General features: G+C 36.6%; 1 protein-coding gene across 1 annotated transcript; it reads right to left on the bottom strand.

Moving 5' to 3' along the window:
- Window positions 1–1,470: 1,470 nt before the first annotated feature.
- Window positions 1,471–15,547, bottom strand: LTA4H (leukotriene A4 hydrolase; the record flags this gene model as incomplete). Its single annotated transcript, XM_010186634.1, is given in 19 exon segments — window positions 1,471–1,999; window positions 2,319–2,423; window positions 3,706–3,788; window positions 4,296–4,391; window positions 5,242–5,296; window positions 5,835–5,849; window positions 5,851–5,903; window positions 6,265–6,368; window positions 6,449–6,593; window positions 7,955–8,066; window positions 8,180–8,250; window positions 9,255–9,278; window positions 9,471–9,611; window positions 9,920–9,992; window positions 10,624–10,676; window positions 11,849–11,953; window positions 12,608–12,676; window positions 13,185–13,305; window positions 15,393–15,547. Coding segments are annotated over 19 exon segments (1,701 nt in total), but the record flags the coding sequence as incomplete, so codon positions are not given.
- Window positions 15,548–16,709: the final 1,162 nt, after the last annotated feature.

Below are 16,709 nucleotides of genomic sequence, written 5' to 3'. Positions count from 1 at the left end.
TACACCCTCTTCCTACCAGAGCGCTGCCTGAGACAAACCCCTTTCATTCAGGTCATGCTGTAGCAGAAGCCCAATTAGATTTTGGGAGTAAATGGAAGAAGCTGTGCAGTTTCTAACCTGAAATATAGAAACATTCTTTCCAGTAAGTTTTGTAGCAGAAGTTATCACTTATTCACAGCAGTAAAAAGATAAAGAGTGGCTCAGTATGTCCTTAACACAAGAAGGCTTGTAACGTCTTCACACACAAGGAAATTACGGTACTTTGGCTCAAAAAAAGCCAGTATTTTATTGCTTATTAAAAGCTGAGTGTCACAACATTCATGGAAATAATTTAAATTGATTCTTGAGCCTCAATGACCTAAGAGTTAATTTTTCTATAATTTTTATTTAAACTACTTAGACATATATAAGATTAAAGATGAAAGAACTCTGGCTGCCATGAATTAATAAAATCCAACAAGATATCTTCATCCCTTAATTTATATTAGAGCTGCCAGCAGGAAAAGATTAATCTCCTGGTAAAGAATGTAACTTCATCCACTTGAAAGCTTGCATCGATCAAAAATCAGACCAGAAATTGATTGATAGGCTCTCCACTCCCACCTTAAGTGCTACTACTAAATCCAAGCCTTTAGCCATGGCCTTTATTTGGTCTCCTCCCTCTAAAACAGCAGTTTTTAAAAAAAATTTTTAAACACCTTGATATGGTGTTATCTCTATGTCAATAGATTTAATTTCTGCTAACAGATCATCTCCAAGAAAAGCAGTTCTTACCAACTTCACTTCAAAAAACAATCCATAGATGGCAGTATTCACAACAGTTTCACCTAAACCATCGACTTGAACTGAAGTGATGGAACAATTATAAGAAAAAGTCATAGAACCATAGAATGGTTTGGGTTGGAAGGGACCTTAAAGATTGTCTAGTCCAACCCCTCTCTGATTGTTTTTAACCTTACCTCTAGCATCAGCTGTAGTGCCCAGAACTGGTAAAGAAAAATAATGCAAATTTAAAAAAATTCAAACCAGGGAGGAATAAAGCCCAAGTCTCCTTCCCCGCAGTAATTAGAAGTTTTAAAAATATACAGTGGGTTGAAACAATTTAAATAAGTTATTAAAAGATATTACATCTTGAATTTGGTAAAAATCCCAGGTTTGCTAAAAGAAAAACAAAAACAAGGAAGTATTTCAGACAACTCTATCCAGACAAGTACTAGTGCACAGCACAGGATCCAGCACAGGATCCAATAGGAATAACTAAGTAAAACCATGATGTTGTGATTAATGTGAGGAACTGACTAAGGCAACAAGGCCATGACGAACAGGGCTAGACGGAAATTCTGCTCTAACACCAGAATGCTGTGATCCATTTGAGTCTTCATAGTCCTCTTGGACCCATAATAAAAATTTCTCCCACAACAAAAAATTATTTCAAAACTTTTTGTACAGATCAATACACAGACAAGTAGACAATGGAAAGATTTATTTTTTAATCTTCAGATACTTAAAAGTTTCAGCCACGTTGCTATGAAAAAGAAAGCTGTGCACATAGAGCCATACCATCCACCAATTAGTTTTCCATGTGTTTAAATTCCATGACTGACAAATCAAGGAACAGAACAGAACAGCTTTTCTGTGTTCTAAAAAGTGCTTGTAAGAAATTCATTCTCCTGATTCCAGAGATTTAGCAAGTTTGCTGTTTTACTTGGAAATGCAAAATAGAAAGTACTGAACTTGATTTGGAAAATCCATTTTAAGCTAAATTAGTACCAAAGCAGCAGAGCATTTTGTGGCGTAATCAAGCACGCATATCAGCAGTTTGTGAAACCATTCTCTTCTTTCAGCAACAGGAAATTTTAAAAGAAATCAGTAAATTTGTCACTGATCAAGATTCAAGTCTTTGCCCACAAGCATTGATGTGACTGGGTGCATAGAGGCTCTATGCTCCAGAAATGTCTTGACAGCCAGATCTCGACACTTGTCATAATTGTAAAGGTCCCTGTAAAAGAAAAAAGAAAAAAAAAGCACCATTACAAAAATTATGAGAATAGTACAATGGGGATTTTTTTCAAGGTTTTACCTTTCCCTTGAAAGCATCACATTAAGGTGCATATTGGGAGAATAAGCTTTCTTCTAGTAAAAAAGTTCATCAACTGGAAAGTGACTCTGAAGATAAGCTTGTTCACAGTATAGAGAAAATTCTGTATTTATAATTTTGAAGCATAACATAAAGACATGTACAGAGTCAGGTACTACACATTCTATTATACTAAAAATGCCAACAGCATGAGCTCCTACAATTTGGAGATTACTTTTACCTGAACAAGGGACGAGTAAACTTCATCCTGCCCTGATCTGTTGCCATTTTCAGAGCCAGAGGAATAGCTTCTTCCCACCTGGACTTGATGCAGAGGCGCAGCCATCTGAAGAAAAACAATAAATTAAAATTTTACACTTTTATCTTCATTTGCAGTGGTTCGTTATTTTATGACTCTGTTCCCATAAACACTCTGGGTAGTGCTGTGTCATTATGGGAATGGCATTTCAACATAAAAGATTTAGTGTGCGATTAGCATGTTACAAAAGCAGACTTTTCTATAAAGCAGAAAAAAGTTGCTTCAAAGTTTCTCCAAAATGGCCTGATTATTTTCTGCAGCTACGTATTTCTTTTATATTACAGTAGTGTCCAGCAGCATCACTCAGATTTAGAGCTGAATTATGTAGCACATGCCTTATTTAACCAAGTTATTAAAAACCACAAAAAAAAACAAAAAAAAAACCCAAAACAAAAAACCCACCAAAAAACCCAAACAAAACATCACCAGCAACTGGAATGTGCTTGCTTTGTTTTAGAAGTAAGGAGAAATTGATCTTTCTTACAAGAAGCAGAAACTACACCCTATGTTTAAAATACTTAGCTTTGTTAGTAAGAAACAAAGAACTCTAAGTTAGTTAAGGCAGCATAACAGTTACTAGTGCAAATGTATGCAAGTACATAACAATAGCAAAATACGCAATATTTCAAGGCACTTGTAAAGCTTACTTATGTCCTTAACAATACCCTTTTCTAACAACAGACACATGTAAATACAACATGTAAACACAAAATAGAAGAAATTAGGATGACACTAGAATCAAGCCATTTGGCTAGAAGCATTTCCTACTTGTTTAGAAACTTCCTTTGGTATTTACTTTTTTTGATGAGACAAAAACCTTTGTAACAGTGAGCATTAAAACGTGACAAAAAAGTTTCCAAGTTGTGTTTTAAAAAGCACTGGCACATCAGCAGAAGAACTGATTAGCCAAGTCTAAAAGACCTGTTCCTAATTAAATATTGGCAAGATTTTTCAGGCATGTCTGAGTCACAGAGACTCACTACTGCTTTATTCAATAACACACCCAAAACAAGGGGTCAGGTTGTCAGGTTCCTTTGCTAGCATGACAGATAAAAATAAGGCACAGCTAATCCACACTGCTCACTTCCAGTTCTTCTACTGGACTACATTCACCCAATTCATAAGGAACAGAATACCACTTGGTACGCACATCTGCACATGCACTTGCAAAAATACCCACAACAACAACAAAACCCCAAAGCCTTGCAACCAGTTCCACACCACAGTATGTCTCAGATCATTTATGAAGCAGGACAATATGTTTCATGAAAGCATTTAAGATGAGAAAAATGCCCATACTGGAACAAACCTGAATCTTATTTCAGAATTGTTTATTGCATTGAAGTCATATACTTGCTGCATTCGTTGGACATGTGACACTGGAAGAGCATCCTGAAAAAGGAAATTGAAAGTCAGAATTGCAAGCCAGAGGCACACATCAATCCACACACTTCAAAAATACAAAGACTCATTCAAGAAGATGCTACAAAGGAATTTAAAGCTTACCATGACAAATATTTCTATTTGTTCCTTTCACGTTCTTGTAGTATTAGAAGAGGGGCAAGGGATAAATGCTAGTAAAGACCCACATCCAGTACTACCAAAAGATTCAAAACTTAAAGTACTTGCATTCAGGTTTTTTATAGCTTATTTGCTATGACATCAAATACAAACTCAAGCATCTTATAGAGTATTTTGGATTAAAAGATAAAAACAAAACTATATGTTGCTTGTTAGCTGAAGAGCCATATACAATTAGGGAGATATGGCTGAAGGTTTTAGTAACTACATATGGTGAGAGTGGGTTATTTTAGCAAAACTTAGAAGCTGGACAACTTAATTCCAAAGCACACATGGCTTTCTGTGTCTGCTTCTGTGTTACCCTAGGTGTGCATTTACCTCCATAAGCAACAGTCCCAGGAATTCAATCAACTGATGAGATGACATTTCCTTCAAGTCTGCTGAGCTGAATAAGCCCAAATCACACTCTTTTGCCTAAAAGAGAATGGTTATTTAAGTTTTTAATAGGTATTTCAAAGTACAATCGGATGTATTTTTTTGTTTGGACATCCACATTTACTACTGAGCCATTCCACATATAAAAGACACTGATTTGCATTTGTGCAGGATGTCACAAGAAGGGGAATGGAGGGACTTCAGCTACTGTCTGATATTTGGTATTCTTCAATTTCCCCTTGTTTTTTCTACACTGATCTTTTTATCTCCACTGTCTTTCTGTTAAAGTTAAGTGAAAAATCAAGTACTTTTTCTATAAAAAGTAACACTGAAAACAAGGGAGTTAAAGATAATGTACAAGTACAGTGAAAAGTCACAGAACTAACAAAATGAAGGTATGCTGAATAATCCATTAGTTGTATGAGTTTTACTGTTAAAATTATGAGAAAATTGTGTTATATCAGTTACTCATTAGGATTTATACACTTCAGTTTTTGATGAGAAAAGCTAGTTTCATTCTAATGTAGTGGAATTATTGCTAATACTATATAATCAGTAATGCAGGGATACCTTGGCATTTTTTAAAAATCAAATAATAATATCAGAGTTTTAAAAAGAATATTCTCAGTTTGGTTACTACATTCGTACAACAAAAAGCTTGCTGTGTGCCCTATTAAAATATGTACAGCACTTCATGTACAGAAGTCATAGCAAATCCACAGGCTCTATGATGAATGCATTATCTATGAAATGCAAAATCCCTGGCAACCATCACCATAAATACACCCTCTCTCAGCCAATGATAGGTATCAGAAGAGAAAAGCTCACTCTTTATCTAGAGAACTGGCTTTTCAAGATATAGACATGTCAGCGTTCTTAAACCACTCACTTTGATCCATCTCTGGCTCAAGGCAACACATGCATTTGCTAGCGTCATATCATACCTGTCAAATATTAAAAACAAAGGATCACACCTTGGAAACACAAAAAGCTCCAGTAATATTTTTACAAGAATGCTTAGAAATTATTTTCAAATGACTATGCATTTGCTTCCTGTGGGCTCCAACTCAATTGCAACACAATTTACAAAATATCTAATATAACAAAATATATTTCACTTTTAATTAGAAGCACTTTGTGCATAGATGACACTCCTAAAATCACCAATACTTCTGAGCATATACGCTCATATATATATATATATATATATCTAACTTACAGCTGCAAAAGAGAATGTTGTTGCAACAAACCGTCAGAAAGAAGTATTCAAAGTAAAATGAATTTTCATCAGAATAAAAAAGTTAAAATATTAACAGTGACACTTTATCTCCTACATACATCCATATCAATTTCCATGTAGTACTAGGACATTTTCTAATAACAGGTTTGTGGAAAGATTTTCACCCTGGTTACAAACTGCTTCATGACTGGAAAAATCACATGCAATCTGGAGAAGAGGAACTATAATAGAAGGCAGCTTACACAGGCTTCACTGGTTATTCCTGGAGTATGAAACCAGGAGTTCCAATCAACTTTGTCAAGAACATTTACCTACAAAGCAACACAAATTCTTATTAAATTTTAAATGTTATTTTTAGAGAAAAGCATATCCTAAAAAAATAGTTTGTTTCTTTTTTAAATTTTTAATATCTCTCAAATTAAACCAGAGAATCCTATATAGGTTACTTCAAAAGAGAGTATTACCTTCTAGAAAAAAAAAACAACGAAACAACACAACAAAAAGCATCATAATGCAAACTCATCTTCATAAGATTCCAGACTACATCATATTAAGAGCCTGAGATAAAGAGAAAGATAAACAACTGGTCCTTAAAGAAGGTAATTCCTGAGCTATTCCATAGTTTTACATAATTAAAAGGTTTCAAGCAATTAGTTTTAAATACTATCCAACCTTATCCTTGAAGTAGGAGTACAAGAACTTCTTCCAGTCCTCAGTTACTATGCTCTTATAAGCAAACTGCTGAATGTAAGCCTTCAGGAAGCCAATGAAGACATCTAACAGTTAAAAAACCAAATGTTTCAGTGTTTGAAATTAAAATGGGAGCAGTAATATATAAAGTCTGAAAAACACTTACCTGGTCCTCCAAGAAGTTGTTCAAGGTAAAAAAGCAAAGCAAAGCCTTTTTCATATGGAACAGATGAATAGGTAGCATCAGGATCTAATTCATTCAGGTTAGGGACAAGGTTAGTTACAGGATTTGTAGCTCCAAAAGTATTTATCTATGACAAAAACACAAGAAAATATATTCATATATGAAAACTAGCACTCTTGCAAAGCACTACTAATCCTATTTATAAAGGTATAATCCATCCAAAATTAAGATGGTCTCATTTCAAAGCATTCTTTCTCATTCTTTTTCCTCAAGTTCCGAATCTGCACAGAACATAACTTACTAAGCTTTTTTCCTCATTTTATTAGTGTCTGACTGCATATCAAACAGAAGCATGTTCAGTTCAATCACTCTGTGCTCCACATGCCTCAAAGCAGCCTCCTCATGACTGTCATAATCACAAGCACCTAGTAAACTATATTTATCCCTTTATTAACAAACTATTTAAACTACTTAATTGAAATGAGTGGTATAAAGCATAAAATATAATGAGAAAATACTTGTAGTAAGCCAGGTAAACTGCATCACCAAACTGAATGAGCGGAAGATCTACTATTACAGGCTGAAATCTGAAAATTAAAGTTTAACTATGCTATCTTAACACAAAAAAAATAAACCACCCTCCTAGACAGTAACAGATTAGCAACATCCTCAGTTACAATGCAGCACACAGGAAAAAAAGTAATCGGTTACTTGCATAAGGCATTGGGAATTTTGGTCATGCTTGGAGAGAAATTCAACAAGCTTTCAGCTGCTTACTGGTATGCTAACAGATAATTCTGCAGTTTAGCCATACCCAGAACAACCAAGAGAGTCTGAAAAGATGTTCATCCTTACAAAACAGCTTTAAACTGTGGAGCATCTCCCTTATGTGGAGCATCTCCCTTATGTAGAAAGGCTGAGGGAGCTGGGTCTCTTTAGTTTGCAGAAGAGGAGACTGAGGGGAGACCTCATTCATGTTTATAAATATATAAAGGGTGAGTGTCACGAGGACGGAGCCAGGCTTTTCTCAGTGACATGATGATAAGACAAGGGGTAACGGACACAAGCTGGAACACAGGAGGTTCCACTTAAATTTGAGAAGAAACTTCTTCTCAGTGAGTAACAGAGCACTGGAACAGGCTGCCCAGAAAGGTTGTGGAGTCTCCTTCTCTGGAGACATTCAAAACCCGCCTGGATGCCTTTCTGTGTAACCTCATCTAGGTGTTCCTGCTCCGGCAGGGGGATTGGACTAGATGATCTTTTGAGGTCCCTTCCAATCCCTAACATTCTGTGATTCTGTGAAAAAGCTTTATCCAATCTCTGAGTATATTAAGCTTGGGAAGAGAAAATATACCTTGGAATCAAAGTTAATCATCCTCTAATAAGAAAGCTAGGAATAGACAAGTCTTATTTGTGGAAGACACATGAAATTGACTTATTTAGGTGTATGCTTAAACATAAAGTTATCACTACTTTAAAAATATTTACTGTATTCTGCAGTTCCCTCCAACCTCCTAGGGCTTGAAAGTGCCTGAACTGCTCACCAAACAACCGACCGCCAATCCTGCGTTCCAGGTATACAGTATGTCCCTCATTCAGCCTGGAAAGACATTGATAAAGTCAGCACTGGTAGGATGGCAAAATGAATTCAGTTGGTCTCTTTAGAGATTAATTTTAAAATATGATTTGCACTGCATTGAAAATCACACCTACCAGAAATGCTCCCATGTTTTGTTTGTTACCAAGTTGCCTGTCCAGCTGTGAGAGATTTCATGAGCGATAACCTAAAACAGAAAACAATGACAGCTCTACTGTTTAGACTTCTCTGGAAAATGAATGATCAAATCCCAAAAGAAAGTAAAAATCCTAATGGGATCTCATTTACTGCACTACATTCCCAAAGCCAGTTAGCATTCACAGCTCTGTAAACGTATCCATACAAATTTCATTTGGAGGACTAACACTATACTACAGAACCTTATCCAGAAGTAATTTTGAACATGCAGCCTGCAAGTCATAGAGCCACACAGATCAACAAAAGTAATTCTTCTGGTAGCACAGTGCAGGTACCTGCTTATGAAATCACACTGCAGAATACCTGATCCGTGCAAAGTGATGCACTAGTACTACTGCCTTATCTAAGCAACTCCTGCAGTGCTAGGATGTTCTAAAATATCAGACAGGAAGAAAAAAATTACCCCTAGAAGGATAATGATGTATATTAAAAAGTATCCACATCAAATATTTCTGTATTCTTGGGATAAGACAATCATATTCTTTTTTTTTTCCAGCAGTCTATCAGTCGAGATAAAACAGCATCCAGAGTACTCAACTTTCCAGAAAAAAAAACAACAGAATTTACTCAAATCATACTCATGATTTCCTCTTTTGAAAGAAAAGAGTACACAAAGCAATTTCTAGTGCATGGACATAGAGAGGAAGAAGATCCCTACAAACAATTTCAATGAGTTTCATTCAGTTGTGGTTTTTAAATATAATAAAAGGACAAGAAAACAGCTACTGAGTAGCTAAATTCAGTCAGTAACTTACGCATACAGACACCCACGTTATTTTCATCTGTTCATTGCACAAAATAGGTATGTCTCCAGTTTTTCTAGAGTTTACTTAAAAACAAAACTCACTTTCTAAGAATTCTTCAATTACTGCCTTAACTTTTAACTCCCCCAATGAACCAGAAACCAAGTTTTCAGATATCTATTAACAAGGAAGTTAAGATGTAACTTCAAGTTGTGTTCTACTTGAAGACATTAACCTATTCTGTACTTACATTTGATAGAGATCGATCACCTGCCTAAAAATAAAGAAAAGGGCAGTTGTCAGTACAAGTAAAAATATACCACTTAATGGAGCTTGGTATCATACATGAAACTACAAAGGAGGTAGGAACATTTACAGCTCTTTCTAGGGGAAAGATTAAGCCAGTTTGTGGATTAATATAAGCAAGGCCTAAGGAAAAGCTGACTTTTGTCAGTGTTGCACTTACCAATAGTGTCGGAGTTACAAAAGTAAGACAAGGATTCTCCATACCACCGTAAGGAAAAGAAGGCGGTAAGACTAACAAATCATACTGTCCCCATATATAGGGTCCTGCTAAATCTTCTGCTGTTTTCAGCATAGCTTCAGCCTGAAACAAGAATTCACATTAGTTTCTAACATGACTTCTGACTACAAACAATGAACAAGTTATAAGCTATTGATCCCACACTTCATTCTTGTTTACCTTGGGACGTCCCACATGCAAAATGAGTACAAGGCTGAATCAGTATTTACATTCCATATTACTTTTGTGTTGTGATAGAGAAACAGCATTCTTGTGGGTGGGAGGTAGAGAAAGGAGGGCTACAGATGAAGAAAATACTGAACTACAGTGTGTTCCTTTTCCACTACTATGTGAAACAGTCAGTTCACAAACATTTTTTATTAATTACCCACCTCAGCAAATTCATAGGCCGATTTATCCACTAGCTCCTTTTCAGCCCACACCAGTGTCCTTGGGCCAATCTTTCTGTCGAAAGTAAAAACGCAGCTAAGACTATGAACAGAAAATAATTCTATGGGAAACTAATGCAGAGAGTATATGTTTAACTGTGCTCATGAATAACCCATGTTGCTGAAGAAACTCATTGGAGTTTCTCTCTCTTTTTCCTCTCCACTGCTAAACTAAAGCTTTAGAAAACAAAACAAACCACACATATCCACTATTCAGGACAAATAACTAGGAAACACATTTACAGATTTTAGAATGCTGTAAAGCTCTAATATGAAAGCATTATTATGGGCTAAATTAACACATCCTTGTGCAGATGAGCAACAAGGCTGAAGCTATCATTTTCTGCCTTTTGTACATGACAAGGTTTTATCTGTTACCAGAGGAAAAAGATACTATTTCCCAAGCTACAAAAAGCTCTTAGTGGTTCCAATAAATTCCAAACTCTCCATAGTATCTCTCTAACTTACAGCAAAGTATATTCTATGGAAAAAATTATGCAGGAGTGAATCACAATATGTGCAGTTTGATACAAATAAATAGGTTGCTGAACCTCTATGACCTTTTAAAACGAGAAAAAAGACCAAAAGAGATACAACTCTGAAGATTTATGATTATTAATATTTATATTTTGTGCAGATTCACTCACCTGCTTTCTAAAGCTCCAACCACTAAAGCAATCAAGTAGCAAGGTATGGGAACCTAATGGAGAATATGAGGGAAAGAAAACACAAATTTTATTTGTAATGTGAGCTATCAACACCACTGATTCTGTCAAAGAAGGAATATGTAAATAAAGAAGTGTGCACATTTCCACCATAGTTTCCTGCCCTATGTTATAACAAAGGCACTGTTTTTTCTCCCCACATGATACTCCTTTATCTACAAGCACTTGTTTCACAGATGTTTCATGCTAAGGCCACAAAATTGTAAGTAACATCACTGTTTGAAAAAAATGTGCATATATAAGAGCATACAAAAATGCCACTGCTTTGGTTACTGTTCAAAAGAAAGTCAGTTTTCAATATGCATTCCAGTTCCATTAAATGCTATGGAAAGAGAAACATGCAGGGAGAGCTTTATTGCTAGCTTTTTTGCTAATCTGAAATTTTGAAATGACTTCAAATCTCAATGGTTGTTGGGTTATAAATTCACTTTTACAGAGGCTGCTCTCCACTGCACTTCTTGCCAGCCTGGCCACGCAAGTAAGCTCAGCACGCATACATATCCAAGATCTTGATGCGTTTGTCTCTTTCTTCTAGTGAAACACATGTTTTTTCTAACAAACTAATCTAATGGTTTTCTATATTGGAAAGTGTAGTATAATTTCAATTAGACTAAATGTTATTCCATGTACAGGTTCAAACTTATCAACAGTCTACTTCCAGATAACATACAGCTCTGGATAACATACAACATAGCAGCCTTACACACTAGAACAAGAGTGACAAATGTTTTGGCTCCACAGAGACCGCAGAACACTGAATATTTAAGAGCTCACAGATAAGGTGACTAGGTTTTTTTTCCTTTCCCCTCTTGTCACTCTCAGGTTTCATGTAACAGCCAAATCAACCCAACAGCTGCTGCAGTTCAGAGTAAGCTCCCCTCCCCTCTCCCATAGTCACACAATTCCATCCCTCCTTGCATTGATTCAGTCCCTCAGCAGCCCAAAACAACCAATAAACATCACCAGCACCTACTGGTTAACTTTTCATAGTTGGAGATCCATAATACCTCATATTTCTAGAGTGGCAAAGACCCATCGTAAGTCACACGATTTATCAATGACACCAAAACGATATCTGAAGTGATAGTGAACTGCAGGAGTTATGAATAAAACTTCAGGCATCTGTTTGCCAGCCTGGAGCACTTACGTTCTGACAGAAACGGTAGATCTTCCGACTGCAGTCCTCTGGGTCAGGCATCTCTCCATCACGACTGGCACTCATAAGAGCCACCAACTCTTTAGGAACAGATACCTGAAAGATTACCCGGCTATGAGGAACTCAGCTGGCACATAGGATTATACAACGTACTAGAAATAGTGACAGCAAAAAGAGTAACAACAGAACAAATCTGGGCTAAGTCCTCTCCATCAAGTAGAATATACGGCATATAGAAAATGCTGTCTTAAAGGCTGGCAATATTTAATTAACCAAAAGGATTACCTCTGATAGAAGTTAAGTTTCATTTTCTTCAGATGACTGAACTGTAATGTCCCATTGCACATGTCACTTTCTGCTTCCTTAAAACAATCGGACTATTTATGCCAAGACTACAAAGAATCCCCAACTATGTGCCAGAATATACTACCTAAGGCATACGCGAGAGTAATTTCAGGTATTTTTACTTTACGACACTCTCTGTTGTCTTACTGTCAGCTTTTCCTAGTTTAAGAACATATTTCTTTCCTACTACAGCATGTAATTTTTTCTTTTGAAAATAAAGTTACATATAAATGGGGGAAAAATTATACATTAATAAAATGGTAGAGCTAGAGGAGTGTACAGGGAAGATAAGAAGGTTTTGGCTCTTACATTAAGCTAAAAGTCAATATTCTCTGTTTTTATTTTAGGCCACACCTATTTCACCAGTTTTAGTAGTTGTCTTTAGTTAGACATAGTTTCACCTACCTCTGCATAGTATGTTAGTTTCACAGCAGGTGTGTCTTGGCATGGAAGGATGGCTCTGCAGTGGGTAGCCTGGAGAGAGAGAAAGTTACCAATAAAGTTAAAACATAAGAGTCTTTCTAATGCAGAGGACTAGAAATAAATCAAACTAATATATTATACTGGAAATCTATACAACTCCTCCAGATAATTCATTGTCTACAAACTAGTACTTCCTATCACTCACAGCTTATAGTAGTTTTCACAGTTAAAGGTTTTCTAAAAAAATAATGGTAAGAATGACAGACCAATAGCCACACACACCGATTGCAAAGGACTGCACGTTCTTCAACCAGAATACCAGAGAGGGTAAAGCAGTTCTGGAACCATTAAATTGCAAACATATAATAAAATCTCAGCAATATTCTGACTTAAGTGTTTTCATTGAGGACCTTTGACACACGCAATTAGAAGTTATGGGCTACTGTACTTTTCCCTACTTGCCTTCCTCTCCGACTCTTTGGAAACCAGGGTGAATTACAGTGGCATGTAAACAAGAAGTTTGTTTTTAAAAAAAAAACAAAAAACTAATCCACTTAACCTGACACTGGCTGAAGAGAAATGGATGTTTCTTTCCAGAAGTTTGCTCTGGAGTGAACCATTGGAGAGCTGAAGACTTTGGAGAGCTTTCAAAAGAGATTTCGACAATTGCTTCTTGTCCCCTGTATGAGAAAGAATATACTCAGACTGTTTTGACACAACTCCTGTTCACTACTGAAATTCCTCTACAAACATTTCTGGAAAATTGATCTGCAGCACTGTCTCAAAAGCATTAAAAAAAGAACAAGTAGCATATTGAAAACAACTTTTCCCTTTCCACTGTCATAGTAAAAATTAGCTGGTTTATTTCAACTTTAATGTCCCAAGACACTTTTATTATTGTTTTATTATTGCTTTTACTAACCAGAGACTTTTTCTTTCCTCCCTTCAAGGAGACTATGGACTTTTCTTTAAAACATTTAGACCAGCCACATACATATAGTTTTGTCACAACTATCTAATGTTTTACTTGTAAGTATATAAAAACACCAACCAAGGAAACAAGTGTATGAAGCCTATATAAGAACAAACACTCCCTAATAACATAGTATTTGTGTATTCTGTAAGTATAGAAAATAGATTTTGCAGCTGATGTTCTGCAAGTATCATCCTTAAACAGAAAAATACTGAAAATAGTAAAAATATTGAAAATAGTAAATACTGAAAGCCCCTATTAACATTAGGGTTAAAAAGAAAAATAAAAAATGGTCAAATTTTATTCAGAGTTTCAGAACTGGTGTAATAACTAACAGCTCTGTGCAAGACAGGTGTCAGTTTGCTAACAAGAGAACACACAGAAACCTGACACAGTCATACATTTTTAGAAACATATCAAAACCACCACTGACACCAAAAGCAAACAGAAGTACTTGCTTCTGTTATCTGACAGTTCCAAGTTACACATGCAACTCTGGAATTAACAACCCAACCATAAATCAGAACAAATTTTAGCTAATCAGAGGAGTTGGCCACTAGATAAGCTGACCAGGCATATGTATCTGGTTTATAAACTGTATTCCAAAGTACATATCTGACAAGAAAAGAGACAATTTGTATTACCATAAGGCACATTGCTTAGTGAACAGTCAGACTTTCAGTTATAACTCCTACCCTTTCCTGTCATTGTTTTCTTGAGATTTACATGGGGGACTATATGTCAGACAAAATGAGAAATTCTTACAATTATGACTTTTAGCTTCCTCTTTGTAGCTTTTTTTTTTCCTTACAAGGAAATCTAGCAATAAAAAAAAAACCTGAAAGTCAAACAAAAGAAACAGGCCTATGTTTCTGCTGTGGCCAGTTCAAGTATTTAACTTGTTCAGATTCATATGAAATAGTAAGTGTTTACCCAGAAGGGACAGCTATTGTACATTACTTTCTCTTCCACATTATTTGTGTTTCTAAATTTCTCCAATGCTGAGAAAAGAAAAAAATTACAGAAAGCAGACGTGACTTTATGGCGGTAGTAACTTTTTTTGCTTTTTTTGAAAGCAAAACAATAAGCTGCAACTTTGTATACAATTTTATTCAGGCAAGGGAACCTCTTTATACAATCACAGCTGTCAGCTTTGACATGTGAGTTACAATATGTAAAGCAAACTGTTGAAACAAACTAGCGTAATTTGGCAACAACTTTTTAATTCTTGCAGTTTAAGAGGTAGATTATGGTTAGTTCATCCTCCATCATGCTGACAAAACTCAAGTTCTAATTTTTAAGGACTTGGTCTTAGTGCAGTCAATACAATAAAACTTCTATTATTTGAAAAGGTGTTTCGATCTAATCATAGTGGTAACTGCCGTTCTACAATAAAGCAGGATTAGTCCTTGCATAAAAGAAAATAAAACAGGGTCTGTAACTCCATATGCGCCATGCTGTAGCATCTCTGACCATGACAAAAACCAGGTAGTTGAAAGAGGTGAGAAGCACTGGAAAATTTGTGATGCATTACACATAATTTCACTGCTTACTTTAGCAAGTCATTTTGTACATGATGTAATACCTGGGGATGGGTACAAAGACTCCCAAAGGTTTGGCTGTGTAACGAAAGTCAAATATTCAATTCATCCACAAGACCACACGCACCAAATACATGCAACATCCTAATTTGCAGATCCCTTTATAAACTTTACACAACGACACTAAAGGCAGACAAACAGCTTATACACTGCATTCTGGAAACCACATAAAGGAACAGGCAAAAGTGTGCACCTTCTTAGTTCAAAGGGCAGCGTGATTTCCAGGGGGGTTCCCTTGAAACTGTGCTTTTCTCCAAAGACAAATTTTGCATCCTGTCCATTTGCGGTCACTTTAAATACCTGTACGTCTTTTGTATCCAAGACCTGTAATGAAATAAATATTACATACTAAATAGTGTAATAATTAATACAGCACCATCAAATCTTAAACACAAGTCCCTCTGAAGAAATAACTGTTTAGGCTTTCTAAGTAAAACCAGAAAAACTGAGTAACTGGAGTACTGGTAACCAGAGTTTTAAGACAGTGGCACTGAACTTACAAAACTGGAGGGGAAAGAGGAAGAAAACCAGCTTCTGATCATCGAAGTTTACTAAGTAAACTACAAAGGTAAAAGACTTTGCAAGGCTACTATGAAATAAGGAGAATGACAGAAAAGCCCCTGCCAAGGCTTCCATTCTGTAACTGGCTGCTATGAATCAAGACATTCATCCAACAGAAGATTAATTCAATACTGCAGCACTGCCACATGCAGCATGGGAAAAGCTTTGGTCTTTATTATTACTAGGATGGATTTATTTTTCTAAGTGCTGAGCCAGCAGAAAAATCCCACAAACCAAAAGTTAACTTCGCATAAAAAGCAAAGCTAAATTTGTTTATACGTTTCACAGAATCACAGAATGGCAGCAGTTAGAAGGGACCTCTTAATATCATCTAGTCCAACACCTCTGCTAGAGCAGGATCACCTAGAGATCACACAGGAATACATGCAGGCAGGTTTTGAATGTCTCCAGAGGAGACTCCACAACCTCTTTGGGCAGCCTGGTCCAGTGCTCTGCTACCCTCACAGTAAAGAAGTTTTTCCTTATGTCTAAATTGAACTTCCCATGTGCTACTCTGTGACCATTGCCCCTTGTCCTGTTGCTGGACACAACTGAGAAGAGTCTGGTCCCATCCTGCCGACACCTGCCTTCTAGATATTTATAAGCATTAATAAGATGCCCCCTCAGTCTCTTATTTGCATAGCTAACTAAGAAAGTAGATGGGATAATTAAAAACACACGCGAAAATAAATGGTTTTCCAATGGTTTATGCCCATCTTTTCGGCCACAGGCTCTTCCCCACTTTACCCCTTCCCTCGCACACTGCGCCGGCTGCCGCCGCGACAAGCGGGAAAACCTCGGCCGACCTGGGCCGACCAGGGGCAGCCAGGCCCAAGGAGGGAAGGCAGAACTGGGACGACGGCCGAGAGGGATGGAGGAGGGAGAGAGCTGAGGGGAGGCGACGCTGAGGTCGGAAGGGAGAGCGGAGAGGACATCCCCGAGCAGAATC

This window comes from Mesitornis unicolor, unplaced genomic scaffold (assembly GCF_000695765.1).
Source record: "Mesitornis unicolor isolate BGI_N332 unplaced genomic scaffold, ASM69576v1 scaffold43676, whole genome shotgun sequence".
Classification (NCBI taxonomy): domain Eukaryota; kingdom Metazoa; phylum Chordata; class Aves; order Mesitornithiformes; family Mesitornithidae; genus Mesitornis; species Mesitornis unicolor.
The sequence above is the reverse complement of the archived record's forward strand: the minus strand, read 5'-3'. Positions and strand labels throughout refer to the sequence as shown.